The 20,372-nt window shown below is 44.1% G+C and overlaps 1 protein-coding gene across 1 annotated transcript in view; it reads left to right on the top strand.

Moving 5' to 3' along the window:
• LOC146203097 (synaptotagmin-15-like) overlaps positions 1 to 20,372 on the top strand; it is a 319,979-nt gene that overhangs the window by 260,979 nt on the left and 38,628 nt on the right. The window contains exon 7 of the mRNA XM_084588526.1: positions 1,150 to 1,279. Within this exon, the coding sequence (XP_084444652.1) occupies positions 1,150 to 1,279 (130 nt within the window). The remainder of the gene's footprint in view (positions 1 to 1,149; positions 1,280 to 20,372) is intronic.

Raw genomic sequence — 20,372 nt, 5'->3', positions numbered from 1 at the left:
TGTAAAAACATAAGTAACAAAGCTTTGTACTGGAACTAACATCTTAATTTCACAAGACAATCCTTCACTGTCTTTTTAGAATTAGCAGAAAATATTTCTTTGGGTAACCGGTTAAGAACAGAGGGAACATAATGTTCTCGAAGACGCTCGCCATAGCGTGTACGCACTCTAGGCACGAGAAAACGATCGCGACTTCGCAGATATTTCACAGGAACATAAGGTGTGTAAAACTCATTTGACCAGATGTGTTTAAAAACTATTGTTTCAGAAAATAGATGAAAAAAGTCAGGCATACGTAAAAGTTCAAAAACGTTACTATGTTCATCACGGGACCTACCATGTAATACTGATTTAAGGGCGGGTTTCAGTAAACATGTGCTTAACATCTCAGTTGACCGTAGGATCGTGTTGCTCTAAGTGGTTCACTCGTTCTGCGAGAGCGCTATCACCTGGTCTCAGCTACAGTAGCTTTGCATCTTCTTGAGCAAGACTTCCGAGTCGACCTACAAACAGCAGTAAAATTACAGGAGGAGAGCCGAACCTTTCTCGATTACGATCCGCAGTGAGGTTTGTAGCCTGCGGATTGAGGGAATCCTACCTACGAGCGGATAACATCAGTCAAACGAGCAACAAAATATCACCGCCATTTCGCATTCTTTTCAAGTTTTGGCTCAGTTTGCGCCTTACTAGCGTCGTGAAAACACTGCTTTTGCTGCCTAGCCTCCGAGAGCAGCCTCTGTGTAGGAAATAGCGGATAACTAACAGTCACGATAATGGCGTTTCGTTGTCCGCGAACAGACGAACGAAATAAAAAAGAATAGGAGAAGGGACCGTTCCCAACAGGCAGCCGCATCGATTACAAAATACCGCACGAGCCCATGGTGCTGGCGTCAATATGGTCCTGTTTGCGTAAATCGCAGGGATCGCCTCAAAAGGTTCGTCAAACAAAGGCTCTTCGCGCGGTATCTCAGGGTACTGCGTAGTCCGCGGATTCCATTTTGTTTTCCCAAATATGATGTTTTCTAGCGAGGCTGGGCCATCCTGGCCTGCTGTTTTCTTTTTTCTCTTTCATTTTTTTTTTTTTTGGTCGCTCACGGGGGGGCCCTTCTCCTCTAAAGTGACAACGTGCCGGGGCTTTCTGCGGTGCAGGCGCCTCCGGACCAGGGAGAGCTGCTGCTGGGACTGTGTTACAAGGCCGGCCTCGAGAGGCTCACCGTCACTGTGCTCGAGGCCCGCGGCTTGGTCGCGCCACCGGAGATGGGCAACCAGGTGTCGCTCGGTTCGTGCGTTTTTTTCTTTTTTTTTTTTCGCCTCCGTACTTGTTACGCGCCGAAGCCCTTTCTTGCTACTGCAGTTTTCCTTTTGAGCGGCGCGGTTACACGCCGTGGGCACGGCTAAACATAGCACACACCATGTTATGGACAAAGGGAGGTACAGTGCGCGGAAAAAACCCGAGCATGTCCGAAGTGAGAGCGCCCGCGGTCGACGCGGTGGCACGTTATCTCGCTTCGAAACAGCTGGATATTTTTACTGCTTACCGATGCCCTCTTCCGCAGATTGGTAACGAAGTTATATGCAAATGGTTCGCACAGCGGTTAAATAATGTAGCGGCAGTGTTTGTGCGCGTTACAACCGATTGTCGGTAGTTTGCAGTTTGCAAACGAAGGCCGGCTGTGCGCGCGTGCTTGTGCGTGTGTGTGTGTGTGTGTGTGTGTGTGTGTGTGTGTGTGTGTGTGTGTGTGTGTGTGTGTGTGTGTGTGTGTGTGTGTGTGTGTGTGTGTGTGTGTGTGTGTGTGTGTGTGTGTGTGTGTGTGTGTGTGTGTGTGTGTGTGTGTGTGTGTGTGTGTGTGTGTGTGTGTGTGTGTTAGAAAGAGAGAGAGAGAGAGAGAACATGAGGTGCTGGTTATACATGCTGAACGCTATATGCCCGACCGACCGTTTCAAGACGATCATAGCTTATACGAATTATAGCATGCAAATTATCACAGCTACCCATATGCCCGATGATGCACTAAACCTGCAAATCACAACACACATCTAAAAGTACAATAGCGACAGTTTTGTGGTCTAATACAGAAAAAGACCGCTGGTATTCCTACTGAATTTAATTCAAGTGCCACCAAAAATCAGTTCAGTATCATTTAATATAACGCCAAGCAATTTAAACCACTGCAAACTTGATTTCTAAGTTATAATCTATGTACCGCGTCAACAAATTTAATTCGAAATGTAACGCAATTGATATACGCGGTTTATTTATTTTCCAGGGCTGTTCTTTTATCGGCGTAGAATGCTAGCAACGTAGGCTATTACTAGCATAGAACAGCTCGTCTTTGAAATGCATTTTCATTACTCGGGGTGATTTGTGTGTGTGTTTGCGTCTGGCTGAAAGTGCGACCTTACACGTTCTCCGTGTCGACCTCCCGCAAAGCTGTTGCTGTGAAAAAAGAGTTATGGCTGTCGACAGCAGCGCAGTCTACCCGCTGCATTTTTTTTTGCATACAGTGCCCAGCAGCGTCGAAGAAAACACCGCGTCTATGCTTCCTTTTCATCTCTCCTGGCAGAGTGACAGCGCCAGGTCATTCTGCCTTCTGCTCTTTGAGAAAAGTGTCAACTTTTGATATGAATCTCGACAACACTTCGTTTATGGGGTAACATATATATATATATATATATATATATATATATATATATATATATATATATATATATATATATATATATATATATATATATATATATATATATATATACGCCACTATTTGCTCCTTTAGTGTTAGTCGTCGTCTACATCGCAAGCTGTCCCGTCGTAGTGCGGTGGATGCTCCTCGGAAACAGTACTTCGCATTTAGTATCGAGTTTTACAATATGGGTTAGGTGGAGAGGGTATAATTTCGGGGCGACACGCGCGGAATTCTGTGCTGAAAAGGCGAGGAGAGCTGCTTACATTTTGGGAATGCGCACTCACTCCGGGCTATTAATTACCCTATCCTCTTTACCGAGAGGGTCCGCCTATTTTAAAATTCACTGTCGTATCCAAGCGTGGTTCTTTAAGCTGCATCCATTGCTCACATACTTTGCTACTGTGTTTCACGCTGTCTTTGTTGTTCTCTACCTTTCTCTGGTTCATAACGTCATGGTGTAGCCGTGCACGCATCCAGTAGAGGACCAACGCTACTGGTGCCAATTGTAATTCAGGGCAATTCTTATTCCGCCGCCTGCATTATCCTCTTCAGCGTGTATGCAGGGTTATTATCTATAGTATCCTTTATATCCACTCCAGCTTTATCTCCGAATTTTTGCAAAGGTCCGCCTTTCTTATTCTCTCTCTAGAGGCCGTCGCAATGGATACGCTTGCCTTTGAATTGATACCGAGCTTGTGTGACATTTTTTTTCTTCACATCAACTCCGCGCCTGGACGCATCGAAAATTCTCGCCCTGATGCGTACGGAGTTTGCTATTTTGTCTTGTTGGAGCATCTGAGGCTTGAACGGCGCGGTCCCCGTCTACGGTGTCTAATTAGGATAACAGAGCGCAACTTACTGCCTTACATGGAAGTAAATCCCGCATGTTAATGTGCACGGGAAGCAAAAAAAAAAAAAAAAAAAAAAACAAACTACAATCTTTTTGCCGCCTACAATTATGCAGCATCACCTTAAGGCTCGGCTTTATATACAAAGCCGGCAATCACACTATACGGAGGCGCAAAACTTCCCGCGCGCTTTGAAATATTCTGCCGTCTATGCTTACTTTTTTTTTCTGCAAACAAATTATGTGGAACTAAGCATCTACTGTTTCTGAACGATTGCACGCGTGTGACAAGACAATCGCGTTTTTAAGAAAGCGGTTTAGTCCACTAATTTTCAATAATGAGCGCACACGTCTTTACCCTCCTCCGCTCGCTGGGCAGTTTCTTAATACCAGGATTTTGCGTTTCAAGACTACTGACCTTTGCATATCAATATTGCAATATCGTGGCGTGTCGTTTAATGCGCGCATTATCTCAAAAACAATCTCAACTTCGCTCTATTCCTGGCATTCGGGCTCAGTGCTTTGAAGTCCGCCGCATTATTTTCCGCGTGTGGAATAAATTGGTTCACAGCCGCACTAAACCCGCTGGCGCTTGAATTAATTGCGTTGACATTGGGATTAAATTGGGTAATTGAGTGGGTGTTTGGAATAGATACGTTGGAGATTAGATTCAATTTTTCATTCAGCTTAAATTCCTTGGCGTGCAGATTATGCCGGTAAGCACTCATGCTATTTTTGGTTGCATTTCGGCCGAACTCAACGGGGAAATCTGTAGAATAAGTACACTGTTGGAATCGATAAATGGTTGACGCATTCAATCGGGGCGCATGAAATTATAGCTACGGATATCTTCATTTGCCAATTTAAACGTTGTGCCAACCGGCTTGGGCGAATGGGAATCTGTTACTGCGTATATTTATGTGGTGCGTATTGGAATGCTGCGCAGATTATATTTTGCAACGCATGTGTGAGGCGTTTCGCAGGCAATCCATTTTATTGCTTGAGAAAACTAGAGAGGGAATTATTGTTTGCATCATAGCGTTTTCTTCCTCTTTTGTGGTTTTTCTTTGTAGCTAAAAGCCGACGGTGCAGAAATAATTGAAACAGGACATCGCAAGTCAGAACACTGAAACAGAATAGTGCATGCTTTATTAATGCTAATTACCGCACCCCACCACCGCCATCTGCCGTCATTTTTTTTTTTTTTCGAAATCACGAAAATCAGTGTTTAAACCGTTTGGAGCGTTCACATCTTGCTTTACAGAAAGCAATGTTCACACTCCTTCAGGCATCAAGAAAGAAGTTATTAATATTAGTTGGTGTAGTGTGTTGGTCTTAAGACCCCGAAGCTACCGCGGGCATTGCTTCATACCGCAGTGTAGTGCTAGGGACTAATTTCGAATACCTGTGAATATATATTGTGCACTGACATTGCACAGTCGCTATGCCGTGTCGAAAATACGGTAAAATATTCTGTAGTCCCGTCCTGACGTCAGTATTTTTTTTTGTATTTTCCTGTAGTTCTGCAGCTTTTTTTTTTTTGTGTTGTGCTTTTCGGTTGTCTGTATTCTTGTAGTACTTTTCTGTAATAACAACAGAAAATTTTGACATTACTAGAGAAATTTATGTTGTCACAACAGGTATACACTATCAAAACCTGCACAGAAATTCTGTTGTGACGACAGAAAAGTTTGTTTTTATTTTTTCGAGCTGGCACGCACAGATGCACAGCCCATGGGTGCCTTTTTTGGCGTTTCGCCTCCAATAATGGTTAGCCGAGACTTCAACTCGCATCCTTGGGACCAGCAGCCAAACGCCGTAACCACTGAGTCTCGGTGGTGAGTTAGAAGGGCAGAAGTACTGCTCACAGCGCTCGAAGCGTTAACACTCGCAGGCTGTACATCATTTTAGCTCAGGCTTAGTCATTACGTTTCTTCTGCCCTATACTTAGAACAATTCATAGAGGCCCACAGTTGTGGCTCGACAATCGCCACAACCCTGGCCTAGTGAGCCTCGTTCAAACCAGACCGCTGCAGCTACATTTTGATGGCAGTCGTAGGTTCCTCCAGTAAGATTTCCTCTCCGGTTCTCGGTGTTCTGAAAAGGTTTCGCTGCTCTGCAATTATTATCAGGCCGACGAATGGGATACAGGCTTCTCCAGTGCTGAGTGTCCCATTGCCAGCGAGCAGCTTCAGACCGTAAACAATCACTGATCATAATTAGTTATAGGTGTTCACAAAATATCGGAACTTTCCATCCCCCTTCTTATGAGGGCGGCGGTCGATAGTCGGTAGGGCGGGGGTAGCTTAAGGATGATTTATAGACGTAATTGGCTGCCACAATGATTGAAAGGCGCAGTGCAGCAGGAACGTGAAAGGTGGAACAGTCTCGTTTTCCTTTGCATATTATACCGCTTCTCAGTCATCATCATCATTATCAGCCGGACTATACCCACTGCAGGGCGAAGGCCTCTCCCATATTCCTCCAATTAACCCGGTCCTGCGCTAGCTGCATCCACTTGACCATTGTGAAATTCTTAACCTCATCCGCCCAGTTACCCTAAGCGACCATAAGTTATCCTCTTTTCGAACCGCATGTCCTGTTCATGCCCATTTCTTCTTCTTGATTTAGGGTAGCCAACCGGGGGCATATCCGGTTAACATCCCTGCTTTCCATCCTCATTCCTATCTATCTATATATATATATATATCCACTAGAATGTCAGTAACTTGAGTTATTTCTCTGATCCATTCTGCACGCTTCCAATCACTCATCGTTACCCCTACCATTTTTTGTTCCATAGCCCTCTGCGCTGTCTTCAACTTGAGTAGAACCCCTTTCGTTAGCCCCCACGTTTCAGCACCATATGTGAGTACAGGTATGATGCAGCTATTGTACCGGTATGCTGCTAGTCTCCCAATCTTATTCTCCTTGTTATTTTCCTTTCATGTTCCGGATCTGCGGTTACTACCTGTTCTATAGACATATTAGCCTAGTACTCCCAGTGCTTCGCTACCTAACGTAAACTGCTGTTCCTTCCCGAAGCTGTTGAACATAACCCTTATCTTCCGCATATTGATTTTCAAGCCTACCTTTCCGCTTTTCCTGTCTAGGTAATTAATCATGCTTTGGAGTTCATCCCCTGAGTTACTTAGCGAGACAATGTCATCAGCGAATCGCAGATTACTGAGATATTCTCATTCCAAGTCTCTGAATACTTACTCTAAGCAAGCTGTGAATAGTAAGGGGGAGATTGCAACGAACTCTTTCCCTCCCAAGCCTTCAATCACGCCGCATAATATCACGTCTCCGCCTCCTTCATTCTTTCTTTTTACCATCCTCACAGCCGGTACCCTCTCCTGCAACCTCCCTCAAGAATGTCCCGTCGACTTAATCACAGTCACCCGATAAATCGCACTGCAGCAATGAATACTTCTTTTCTTCCAGATGCAATAGCCCAGTGGAATGCTTTACCGGACGTTATTGCTTCATGCAAAGATCGTGAAATTTTCCGAGCAGAACTATCGAGTCACCTTCAGTGTTCTATTTGTCAATGCACACTAGTCTGCTCTTGTATATTTTGTTGCTGTTTGTTTGCTGGTTTCGTTTTCTTTCTTTGTTATGTTTCTTGAACTGGTGTTGGTATGCTGTTGTACAATGTTATTGCCCCCGCCTTATGTAATGTCCTCGGGCCTTTAAGGCTTCAATAAATGAAATGAAATGAAACACCTTTCTTTATAGGAATTTTGTAACTTTCTTTATGCAGAACTATGGTTGCTGTGCAGCCTCTATATACATCTTCCAGTACTTTCACATACGGCTGGTCTGCACTCTGATTTTGAAATTCCTGCATGACTGCCGAGGTTTCAACCGCTTCTCAGTGTTTTTACTCAAAGGAATCTTTCAGATAGAAATTGCAAGAGCGTTCGTTCTGTTGAATCGTTTAGAGCGTCTGTTGTAAAACGCCGGCGTCACCAAGACGGGATATCACCGAGGGGTGGACACTCGAGTTTCATTCGCTGGCAATAACAGGTCGCCTTTATGTTTTTCAGCGATATTTTTGATATGTGGTGAATCTAAATTTTATTTTTATCTATTTTTTGCACTCACTTTTGATACGGAAACATTACTTTTATCATCACACTAAAAGCCAGCAGCATTGTTGGGTACACGTGATGCCTAGAAATATTTGTCATCAGCAACTGCAGCCCGCAAACGAATAACAAATGTCCATAAAATGGATTCTGTCACCAAGCGGCCATATACGGCGCACACACCAAGCCGAGCATCCATGATAAGTCACTTGGATACATCTAGAGCATTCTCGAAATGCCACCGCCACTTCAGACAATCCTGTGCACGTCGTCCTATATATATACTCGCTAATGGCCGACCTCTAGTGGCGCCATCAGCTTTCCCGACATTTCATTGTATCAAAATAGTGACGCAACCCTTTCCCTTACAGTGTTACGGGTGATTTCATAGAATTTTTCGTTGCACAGAACACACTTTCTCTAGTCAAATTGGAGGCGACAACCAATGACGTGTGCACTTCTAATCGCATGCTTTCAAGACGAGTTTCCGGCTGATATGACTCCCAGGTGCCGCGTGAAGCATGCCAGTCTACTTGGAATACGGAAACAAACGCGCACACCGAATAAAATACTAGTAGGAAGAACCCGGACGACTATAATGTTACGAACTATGGATTTTGTACACTTGCAGGTCACTGTCACACATTTTTCGTGCTGTGAACTTTCTAAACCCACCCACTTCATTGTTTAACATTTCTCTACGATGCACCTTAGTACGAATTTAATGGCCACATTCTGTCTCCCCCTACTTTTAATTATCTTTTTTTCAGTCATATGTCATCCCGTCTTTCTCACTCCAATTCCATTCCTTGCCCAGAATATCATGTCATCTAATCCTGAACGCCGGTTAAATTATCTGCTTTTCTTGAAGAGTTCTCCCGCTCTTTCACACGTGGAGTCTTAAGAGTCATTGTGAATTTTTTTTTTTCGATTTGAATACATTATCTGCTTGAATTTATCACTGTTCTCTTTTGAGGAGCATAATAGCGAATTCTGATGACCTCAACGCCGCGTCTACCTGGCGCCGCAGAGCTATGGATTGAGCATTGTTGTATGCTGTAACGCACAAAGCAAACTTAACAGTGACTTAGTGGAAGCCTCAGTTTGCTAGCCAACGTTGCGACAAGAGGCCTTGCCTTCATCTATGCAAAGCATGCATCACTGGTGGGGATTTAAATAGGGCTATAGAGAAAAAATCCCCAGTGATGGGCAGCAGGGTGTGATGTAGGAAAGCTGGTGGGGTAGGAAAGTGTGACCGAGAAAAACTCTTTTGCAGACAGGTTGGCTGTGACAAATAGAACTACACGGCAATTGGAAGGGAGTAAAGTAGGCAAGCTTAGTAGGTGGAAATGGCGTAGAGATAGCGAACGTGAAATTGAAAGGATATGCCTCTATGGCACGAAGGCTGCGAAAGGTCGCATATAGCTACAAGTCAAGTTGACTTGTAGCACATTTATTTTTTTTTAATTGGCAGGAATGTTCTCAGATTAGTTTCTATTTAAAACTGGCGCCCTATTTTGGGTGCCCCAGATAGCGCTGCGCAGCATAAGGTAGGCATTCGTTCGTTATTAATGTTGTTTTCTCTGGCGCATAACCGACTAGGACCATTTTTTCGCCAGACAAAGCGGACTTTATAAGTTCGAAGTCCACGTTTAGAGCCTTCACAAACTGTTTGAAGGTACATGTTTCTTAAACAGCTGAAGACAACACGGGGCTTAAAAAGTTATCACCAAAGAGCGAGGAGGGATATTCATCGGTTCCTATAATGATTAAGAAGACTGCTTATAAATTGCAGCCAATCAATCGCGCAGTTTTATTGTGATCTTCGTACGAAAGAAAACACCGCTTTTACGCTGAGCTTTTTTTTTCTTTTTGAGAAATATTTGAAATGACTGAAGTCAGTTATGGAGCCTTGGTAGAGGTATAGCTTGCCAGAATATCTTCATATGATGCGTGACACTACAAGCGGGTCAGAATCAAATTTAAGATGCCTCAGTTCGGAAGTCATTGAAACCACGTTTCGAACTCATTTTCATCACCATCAGCAGCAGTAGCTACAGCAGACTAACTAGACCCACTTCTGGGCAAAAAGGCGCTCCTATACCATTTGCACCCCCTAAGCCCCGCAGACTTGCTGATTTCATCCTCCCGCCTAACTTTCTGCCGCCCTCTGATACGGTTGTCTTGTCTTGGGATTCAATCAGTTACGCATAACGACTAGCGATTATGTTCCTTTCGCATTACATGCTCTGCCCGAGCCCCTCCTTCGTGATTTTGACTGCAATGCTATTAACTCGAATTTCTTCTCAGTCCCATTTTACGATCTTCCTGCAGCGTTTCTCCTGTCATTTTCCTTTCCATAAATCGCTGCGTTGCCCTAGCTTCAGTTGAAGCGTTTCCTTCATCTTTACGTTTCTGCCCTGTGGGTAATTGTACTTTTTTCTTGAGGTATAAACTGGCAAACTGCCGTTCATGATCATGATCTGAGGGTAGCCCCAAATGCGCTTTCCCCCATTCTTATTCATCTAATATTTCGCTCTCAGGATCCGGAACTGCGATCGCTTCCTGCGTTACCTGGACGAATTCCTTTACAACTTCCAGTGCCTCGACACCTATCGTAAACTTCTGTTGCCTTCAAAGACTGTTGAACATGATTTTTGTTATCTTCACATTACTTTTTAGACCCACCGTCCTCCTTTGCCTGTGTAGTTCTTTGGTCACGCTTTGCAATTCATCCTCTGTGTTAGATTACTTAATAAGCATATGTCGCCAGTAAATCACACATTACGAAGGCGTTCTTCACTAATTGTTATTTCTCACTGTTCTCGGTCCATACCTCTGAATACGTCCTTTGAATGCGCGTCACTGGAGAGGTCGCGTGGCTCCCTGCCTGACATCCTTTCTTATTGTTACTTTATCACTTTCTTCATGAAGGACAATGGTGGCAATGCAACCGCTGATACATATCTTCCAGTATTTTTATATATGGCTTCTTAGCACGTTGACTCTCTAATGCCTACATGACTGCTTAGGTTTCGAGTGAGTAAAATGCTTCTTCGTATTCTATGAATGCTACGAATGCTTCTAGATGGATTGGTTACATTCTGTAAATTTCTCTCTCACCTGATTTACAGTGTGAATATGGTCTTTTTCCGAGTAATTTTACGAATGCCTGTCTAGTATGTTGGTTGAGGGAATTGTAAAGCTGTTCAGATTCTATTAGCGGTGACTTTATTACATGGCGTTTAGGCAGCGGACAGTAAGATTATTCGTATTTAATTTTACAAGCCCTTGACATCCCCTTTCATAAGGATTCATGCTTCTTTTTTTTTTTTCAAGAATCAGGTACGTAATGCATTGCGCATTAAGGGTGGCTAACTATACTACCATACTCTCCCCCCCCCCCCCCCCCCCCTCTGTATATCTCTCTCTCTTTCCTATCCGCCTTTAACTATACCTGCGGTTACCTAATCGTCATCTGCTATTTTTGCTCCTTTTTATTGCATATAAGACATCCTTTGCTGCCTCTTTCCTTACATTCGGAATGTGAAATTGTTCTGCGCTACTGCACCTCTCTTTATCGTTCCGATTACTTCGGCTACGGTATAGATTTGTGCAAATTTATTCGGTTATTTCGACCTCACAGTCTATGTTTATAATGACATATCTCTTCTTGTATTTTTGCGCATGCATCTTATTATTTCTATACTTAATTTCAACTTAGGCGCTTTTACGCAATCTTCATTCTTTATAGCATGCGCGGTTCTCTCGGTATTGCACTTCTCTATGTCAGCTACCCCAGACTTATTAAATAAATTTGATAGCCCTGCCAGGTCTATTATGTATGCTGGGTATGCTTTGGAGTTTATTAATCAGATATTTTGTTGACTGAAAGACCTTTCTGGTATTCTGTGTGGTTATCCTTCCGCCTTCCATGCGGGCTCCATTGCGATATTTCTGAAAATATCGTTCATTACTTGAACGGTAAGGTAGTCGTCCTTGATCAAACCTGCGGCGAGACCAGGGCCGGCTTGCACGATAAAGTCCGAGCTAAGTCCAGACTTAAATGGTGTCTTTAGAAAGACCAAGCTTATTTAAGACGGCTCGTGTTCCGAACGTCGAACGCTTCGGGTTCATGTTCACCAGAGTGGCTTCCCAGAACGGCCTCAGCAACCACCTGGGGCATTTTTTCCTCGTAACACAATCTTAAGCCGCAGAAAGCAATGGCACGAATTTTACACAACGCAAAATTGACGGAATGTGTACATCTTACAGCAGGGACAGTGCCAGCGCATCCCTGTATTTCCCTAATTTCTCTACTTAGACACCTGGCGTCCTTGTGTCTTAACCAAGACAGCACTAGAGTCGTAATCATACAAGCGACTTATTCAAGTCAGGACTGCAGCCCAATCTTAACTCCAGTCTTAAGCGGCCATGCTAGTGGCCTATTCTTTAGACTCCAGTTAAGTCTGGACTTAGCTAAGACAGTCTTAAGATTGTTTTGTGCAAGCGGGCCCAGAACTCATCCAGTTTCCCTCTTACCGCTAACTTGTTTATGGCCTTCTCTGTTGCCACTTTCTTCGTTCCCTCTCCAAGTCTACGCTGACTGGAGACCTTAACACCATATATGCATTGTCACAACACTGCACCTTACCTAGCACTTTCAAATTCTGCACGATATGTGAGCACACAGTATAATGTCTGTTTCCTTTTTCAGTCTCGTCATTTAGGCTTTTCTACATTTATTTTGAATTCTTCCATTTTCGGAAGCAGGCATTCGTAATCCGTAGATAATTACTTCGTTCAGGGAATTCTACCAGCCACTTTTATCTGCTAGTATTTCTAAATCCTGTGACATAGTTTCCCGCTGTCTGGTCTCCATCCTGCTTCTTGCCTACTTTGGCATTGAAGGCACCCCTCAATACGTTATAGGCATCTTGAGCTGCCCAGGTGGCACCGCGGAAACAGCTAAAAAGCACACCCTGTGCGCCTGCTGGATAGTGCAATTACCTGGCGTCCGCATCCGAGTGTATGCTATCGGTATGGACGCAGAGCTTTCCGTTGTGTTACGGTACGGATTACCACGAATATAAGGCGCTGAAAATTCGTCGGGGCTAGCACGAAAGGCAATAAATATCCAAATATCAGGCTTTGTGCGATGCGCATGAATCAGAGGTAAAGTCTGAGTGCGCAGCCAGTCGATAGCGAGGTGAGTGTCGTGCGAAGCGGAGCTCTAGGAAAGATTTACATGTCACTATAAGACCAGGCCGTGAATACACGAAACCACAGCAGCGACAGCCAGTGTGTACTATCGAGGACCAAAGTCTGTGGACCACACAAACTGCAACCAAAGCGCATAACTCTCGTGTCGGCCAGTAGTTTCGGACCATATATTTGTCAACGAGAAATTTGAACTTTAGTTCTTTCATGTGTGCTAGAGTAATAAGATAACTCATTCACATCGTGCTTCTATTCCAAAATCGCCAGACGTGTGGTCCAGAGACTTTTGTCCTCGATAGTACATAATCCTTCTGTTGAGCAAACAGCCCTTCTGCTTGGCGCCTGGCACTGGCCGTGCATGGACCGCTTGGGCTTCATTCAGTGATTGCCCTGAACAATTACGTTTGTCCTACGCTATTTTATGTTCTTTCTACGCCCCGTTTCGCTGTAGAGTCATGATCGTAATTTTGGCTGAAAAAATCACTGCAAGCTGTAGCTGAGGCTTCAGCAACGTTCGAATAACGCCGCGGCAGGAGTTTCAGTGTCCGTCATTAGGTATAGATCTCAGTAAAAACGCGCTGTCCTCGGTCTGCATGCTCGACTTCCATTCCTTTAACTGTGTACTTGCAACCTTCCAGCCAGAGCTGTTGGAGTAATGGGGACTTCAAATATTTAGAACGCGCTAGCTCGAGCACGCGGCGCATTTCATGGTCCAATTGCCAGTGTCGGCTGGCTAGTAATCACAAATATGCTCCAAAAGCTGTCGATAGCTCTTTCCTCTTGAAAATGGATGGCTGCTTTCAATGAGGTAGAAAAATATTTAAGTGAAGTGTGGTTGGTTCTTCCCACCTTTAGCTGCTTCATGCGCAGTCTTCACCTGCGCTGCTGTTGAAAATATTAGCATTAAGTAACAGTTCCTCTCACGCACACGAACGTTCACACATACATAACTGTTTTCACGCCATATATTTCAGCTTTGAGCCGGTTGATCAGCCAGCATAGCGCAAAGAGCATTTCTTCGAACCAGTGAACCGTACGTGTTGCCCTCATAAATCTCACCGTGGCCCCATTTCTCGCGGTTATGAAAGACAGTCCAACATTGGAATTTGTTAACTTGTTTAGGCACCCTACGAAGCGAGAAGCGATAGCAGCGGTGACGATATTTCTAAACGGAGGGGTACGTGGCATGATCGGTGTTACATGATTCTAACATTTCGCAGCAAGGCACCTGCAGCGCTTTTTATTTATTATTTTAAGCTTCTGTGCGATTACAACAATGTCCGTAAAATATGGCGAGTCTTTTCACACTTACGAAAGGGCAGACAAAAAGAGCGAGCCGCCTTAGAAAGCCTGCGAGATACGCGCTGCAGCATATGCAGGGCCGCTGTTGCACTATCTAGCCAGCATTTTTTTTGTTTTTTTTGCCGCCACAAGGCGGCATTACTATGTTTTCAAAAGCCCAGCGCAAGGCTCCTGTACTGAGTTTTTAGTTTATTCATTGTCGATTACACGCCTTCATAGAAGCTTTCCACTATCAGGTCAGTCTATCTGGACTCTAATTTATAAGATGACAATCCTCTTTGTTTCTAATTTCGATGTCTAGTGTTTACAGGAGACAGGCTGAAGTGCATTATACACATATCGAGAGGAAAAAGAAATTTACCGTGAATTCAGATTTAATATTTTATTGGTGAGACCTACCTACGATCGCGGTAAATTTTCAAGGTGGTCTCGGGCTTGTTGCTCTTTTATTGCAAACAAATATAGCGCAAACAAACATAAATATGAAGTATAACAGACACTACGAGCACAAGTGGTGTCTGTTACATACTCGTATCCGTACTGGCATTGAATTCGTTCCTTCGTAACGGCAATGTTCACGCTCTCGGTATATGTCGAATATGGTAGAACAATCTCACCTTACTCATTATACTCAGATTCTTTTGTGCAGTCGTCTTGCACGAAAATGTAAAAATCGCTTGCTTGTCCACTTACTTTTGCTGCTGAGAGTGCTTTCATAAATCCAAATGATGCTTCTAATTTGTAAGAAACTTCCCGGTATTGTTCTTCGCATACGCAAAGCTCACACCGCCACAAGCTCAATTTATTTTAGAGTATGCGCGGTCATGCGGTGGGAATAATAATAAAAAGAAAAAACTCATGAGGGAAAACCCACGAGTGGACTTGCTTGAGTCTAACACGGCGCAATGAAAAATCACAATAGTGTTTCCAGCAGTGAAGGGCACTCTATTAGTCTCCGTATCCTGCAACACCTGAAGACGTTTCCAGAGTGCGCACGGAGTTATCCACTTCACGCGCAAATGTACTTTCTCGGGGAGTTCGTTAGAGAAAATGTGAAATAGGAAACTACAATCCCATTACAGCGAGAAGCAAAAAAAAAAAAAAACAAAACAATAAAAACGAGTGCCTGTTTCTTTACTTGCAAGAAAAAAAATCTTCCAAAAATAGTCTCGCCAAATGTGCCTCGGGCGGCATAATAACGACTAATCTACACAATCACGAAGCACTTGAGCATGAGAAACCCCCAAAATAAAAGAAAATGCAGACAAATTATATAGCTTCTTGAGGCTTAATGATGAGAGCTGAGAGAAAACAATTTCGGCGTGAAACAGGTGTCGAGAGAGCGCTGTGACTAGGAAGACACGACTGGCGTGCTGCAGTTCTGAAGATCTTGAGTCGTGTAATAAATGATGTTAAACGCAGCAAAATTTACACACTAGAAGCTCTCCTGATATGCCGGGCAGCAAACGAACTACCATTACGGCCCGAGAAAGCCTGCTGAGTCCGAATAGGAGCTGAGCAAAGACTAGCGTCAGCGAGAGCGCTATCCTCAAAACACGTAGCGCCGAGGTTGTAGCGGGCGGTAATGGTATTAATTTTGAGAGGAGCCTAAATTTATTTGCTCACGAGTTTCTTTTCGCTATCGCCTTGAAGGTGCACAAAGACATTGGAAACCACTCGGAGCAAAGCTTTTTTCGATCTCTTCTTTTTCCCTATTTGCGCCTGAGCATTAGACTGGCAAAAACAAACAATTTTCTTTGTGCGCCTCCCTTCGTTTGCGCTCGCTGCGTCCTGCTAGCATCGCTTTTGGCTTGCAATTCTCGTCCCTCTTTCTCTTTCCGCCATTCTGCGACATCCAAGCGGACATCTTTTGCTTAGCCTGCCTTCATTTCAGTTCCTTCTCAATAGGCACCGTATAAACTTATTTGCTAGGTGGTAGATACATACGGCATGAAAAATCCGTCACTTTATCTCACTGCTTCCTGTATATATCTTTTCCTAAATAATTATTTTTGAGTAATTGATTCTTGATTAATTTCTAATTTTAATTAAAATGCTTTTGTATTTGTAATGACGTACGCGCTCACTAAGCGTTGTTAGAAAAAAAATAGAGTGATAAAACATTGCAAAATCGGAAGCAACTCATCCTATATCCTGCTTGGCTTTTTGGTCATTCATTTGGAACGGCTTGAATAGAGCGTTAAGAGCCAGTCAAGAGAGATGCTTGTCTGTATTCTCTCGTTCTCGTCTCAGTACGTTAATTAAGCTCTTTCAATTTGATGGTTGATCGATAATTTCTGTGCTCAACAATCTTAACATACCGAAAAGACTCACCAGAGCGCTCTTAGCCAAATACTTCTATCTCTCTTCCTTGAACAAGCAATTTCTGATGATGGTTCATTCCTTCTTTCAAGCTGCCATTGTTATAATACACCGTTTGTGGAAGCTACTACGTCACCTTCTCCTGATTTCACTCTTAAAGGACCACTACTGCTAGCGCTTCTTGATAAATTATTTTAAGAGCTCAGTGATTTTTCTGGGAATTTCGATTTGGACGCTTCAGAGGAATACAAAACTGACAAAACAGAGGACGACAATAGAGACGCACGTTCTTAGCTCATGGCGCCGTGACTATCCTTGCCTGTTAACAAGACGATCTTCTTTGGAGCACGCGTTCCAAACGCCACTGCTTCCGGCCCTCTTTAACTAGCCAAAAACTTTTTGTTCGTTTATTCATGCAAACCTGAATGCGAGACAAAAAGAATCGAAGCGGAAACGCATTTCTGTTATTTCGCAATCGTCTCGGCGCCTTCACATGTGCATGCACTTCGATGCAAGGTGTACTACGTATGCGCTAACTTGATCTTCCCCCGTTGGGTCATACAGTTTACACCGCATGGCAATGTACAATGAATTCATCACACAGCCTTCGACCGCCCTTTGCTAAACAAAGTCTAGGGTTGGTGCACATATGGCACACTGGTCATGAACATCCGGTTAGCCGTGCTCTGCTGTTCAAAAGACCTGCTACACCAAAAAGCTAATCTACGTCAGTGTCTCTCTGCTACGCTTACACGGCTATTTGCAAGTTGATAAATATCCATTAGCTTTTTTTTTTCTTTTTTGCTTCAGCAGCAACTTGTTAACTTAGTTTCTACTCTTTGCTCCACAAGCGTGGTGCTATGAATTTGACCTCGCGTTCGTCGAAATTTACGGTTATTACAGCGGAAGCTGAACCACTCGCGCCACGCTTATTGGTGTCGCACTGACATTTAAGTAGACAGTATAATTGAAACTCTCTTAGCCCTCAACGCAGCTTTGATCCGTGAAGTTGTTGGTTATGCTTTCAACCTGTTCAATATGCTTTTTAATCTCATCGAGAACAACTTTTTGTGCTCTAATAAACACGGGTTTTGTTCGCACGCGTGTGGCGCCTTCAGCTACTTTGTAAAACCTTGGTGTATACGGTGAACAACATGTGCTTCAAGCAAAATAAAGCAATCGGTCATCTGGACTTTTAAAAAGCACGGTTAAATCGTCGGGCGCCAGCGCTCTGACATCCGCGCCGTAACGGAGGTGTCGCCAGTCATGCCGGCACTATCAGGTATCGGCTTCGTTCTACTTATATTCGTCGTTTCTTTCTGCCTAGCTTGGCATGTTAAAAGTTCCCTAAACAATGCACTAGAAGTGCCTTTATTCTGAAAGTATGTTTGCCGATCAAAGGCAACATCCGCATATAGAGCGCGAGCTATAGATATCACGGTTTCTGCAATGCGGTTTTAACCCTGTCGATAGCCTCGACAAGTATTTTCAGCCGTCACTAAAGCCGAAGGAACACCGCTTCCTAGAAAACAACCCTGTTTTCCGGTGTTCGGGAAGTACACCGCGTCTTGCAGGCTGCCGGGAATGTTGTACCGCCGCCAGGACTTATAACATGAACGCTCGACAGCGTAGCTTAGACTGACGAAAACGCCACGAAGCGTTGGTAGCCTGAGCCAAGACAGTGTTCTCGCTATGTTCAGGACATACGGTGATAGGTGATAGCTTCTGATATGGTTGCCACAAAAGAGGATGAACAACCGGCATTAGCAGAAGGAATTCAACTATCATGCATTGTGCTTTCTCCGGTGTTCACGAACACACTGAAGTATAGATCATTGCCTGCAGGAAACTTCCCTACATAGTCTTCTACCATCTTCAGAAGGTCGAAGAATCAGACACTTGCTAATAGCATCTCGTTCTTATGCGAGTCAAGCTACTCGGCGTCTGATATGCATTCTTTGAGGTTCGGGTGCAGCTGGAGTACGTCATCGTTGCAAACTTCTTCACGGGGTTGCGAGGAAGAACTAGGCAGCAATTAAGACACCCGGTACGCTCACCTTCATTACCTGCCTCATTCTCCACAGCAGCTCTGTCAGACGAGCTAGCGCACATCACGCACAGCATCCCTGGTATAATGGTTCTTGAGGACACTTAGTACGTTTTTTTATCTGTACCTAGGCGGGCTCCGGAAAATACGCCGGGAGGCCGTCTAAAATCCTTGCATGGCGTGCAGCAAAAGCTTTCGAATCGTGGCGCGAAAATGCTTCAGTTACACGATATTTTTAGAAACATTGCCTTAATTACTAATTAATTAATTGCAAGATAAAAAAATGCCTGTGATGTTCAAGTTGGCTGGCATCTATATTCGAATGGTTTCCCAGGGCTATCATAAATGATTTATTTTTTAACCCTTGGCTAAAGTTAGCTCGGACACCCTGTATGTATAAGCCTTAAATTGAAGGGGAAATAAGGGCATCATTACGATATAAGAAGGAAAGGAATTGGCAGTCGGCGAGGTCAAGGAAGGCGTAGTGGATTTTTTTATTTTAATTTTGGTATTGACCTGAATTACTACTCTTGTAAGACAAACAACACGTGGCATCGTTATCGCCATTGCTGGTTTCCGGCGTCCATCTCTCGCGCTGAAGCTGGGCCCTGCGGCTGGTAATACTATACCTGCTTTGCGCGAAGTACTGGCAGCGTTATACGTCATAAAGCCATTAAATCCTCTTTTCACTCTGATCAAACTAGGGGGAAATAGAATTAAATAAAAAGTAGAAGGAAAAAAATTGCCGACAATTACGTTACTTCCTACTGCGAAATTTGAGCGCAGCTCAACAGCTTTTTCAGCTTTTCGATAGATTGAGGCAAATAATTCGAGCACGACACGTATGTACAATTACACAGAACGTTTTCACACATATTCCATACCAACTAGTTCCTCTTCTGTGAGTGACAGGTGCTGTGCCTTTCTTTACCTGTCAACCACTTAAGTGGACCCCGCCGGGGTGACGCAGTGGTTACGGCGCTCGACTACTGTTCCCAAGGACGCGGGAGCGAATCCCGACCTCGGTGGCTGCTTTTCGATGGAGGCGAAAAGCAAGGCGCCCGTGTGCTGTGCGATGTCAGTGCACGTTAAAGAACCCCAAGTGGTCGAAATTTCCGGAGTCCTCCACTACGGCGTCTCTCATAGCCTGAGTTGCTTTGGGACGTTAAACCCCACAAACCAACCAATCAACCAACTTAAGTGGCTCTAATCAAGTTTCGATGGAGGCGAAACGAAGAGGCGTCCGTGTGCTTTGCGATGTCAGTGCACGCTAAAGATCCCTCGGTGGTCGAAATTACTGCGGAGCGCTCCACTACGGCAACCCTTTCACTCTTTCCGCTTTCACTTCCATCTTCCTCTTTTCCGTTATGGCGCGGTTAAGGTCTCTACAGAACAGGTACGACAGACATTGCGCCTTTCCTTTTCTGTGGATCAATTATTATTGTCATTGGCCGTAATTATTTACCGAATCAAATCACATCAACCATTTTGCCACTTGCACACCTTTCCTTGACGCTCCATCATATAGTATCATTCTTTTTCCGATATACCAACTAGTTCTTCTTTTAAGCGCCGACAAATTCATATTCACGCGAAACCCGCCTCGGCTGCAGAGCTGGTTACGAGGGGTAACGGCGACGCCGCGAAACGCAGCAAAGGGCGTCAAAGAGCTGCGCTCTAAAATTCCGAGAGCACTGTAGAATCTGCACTACAGAAATGTGAAAGCCTAAGCGTTGCTGGCGCACGGTGCATCACGTTTGCTCTCATTATCATTATACAACTAAATGCTCCTTCATTATTATTGCTAATGTCATCATTGTCATTATCACTTATTGCAAAAGCATTGTTATCGCTAC

Source organism: Amblyomma maculatum, chromosome 1 (assembly GCF_055883805.1).
Source record: "Amblyomma maculatum isolate TAMU_Amacu chromosome 1, ASM5588380v1, whole genome shotgun sequence".
NCBI lineage: Eukaryota > Metazoa > Arthropoda > Arachnida > Ixodida > Ixodidae > Amblyomma > Amblyomma maculatum.
Note: the sequence above shows the minus strand (reverse complement) of the source record. Positions and strands in the feature narration are given on the sequence as shown.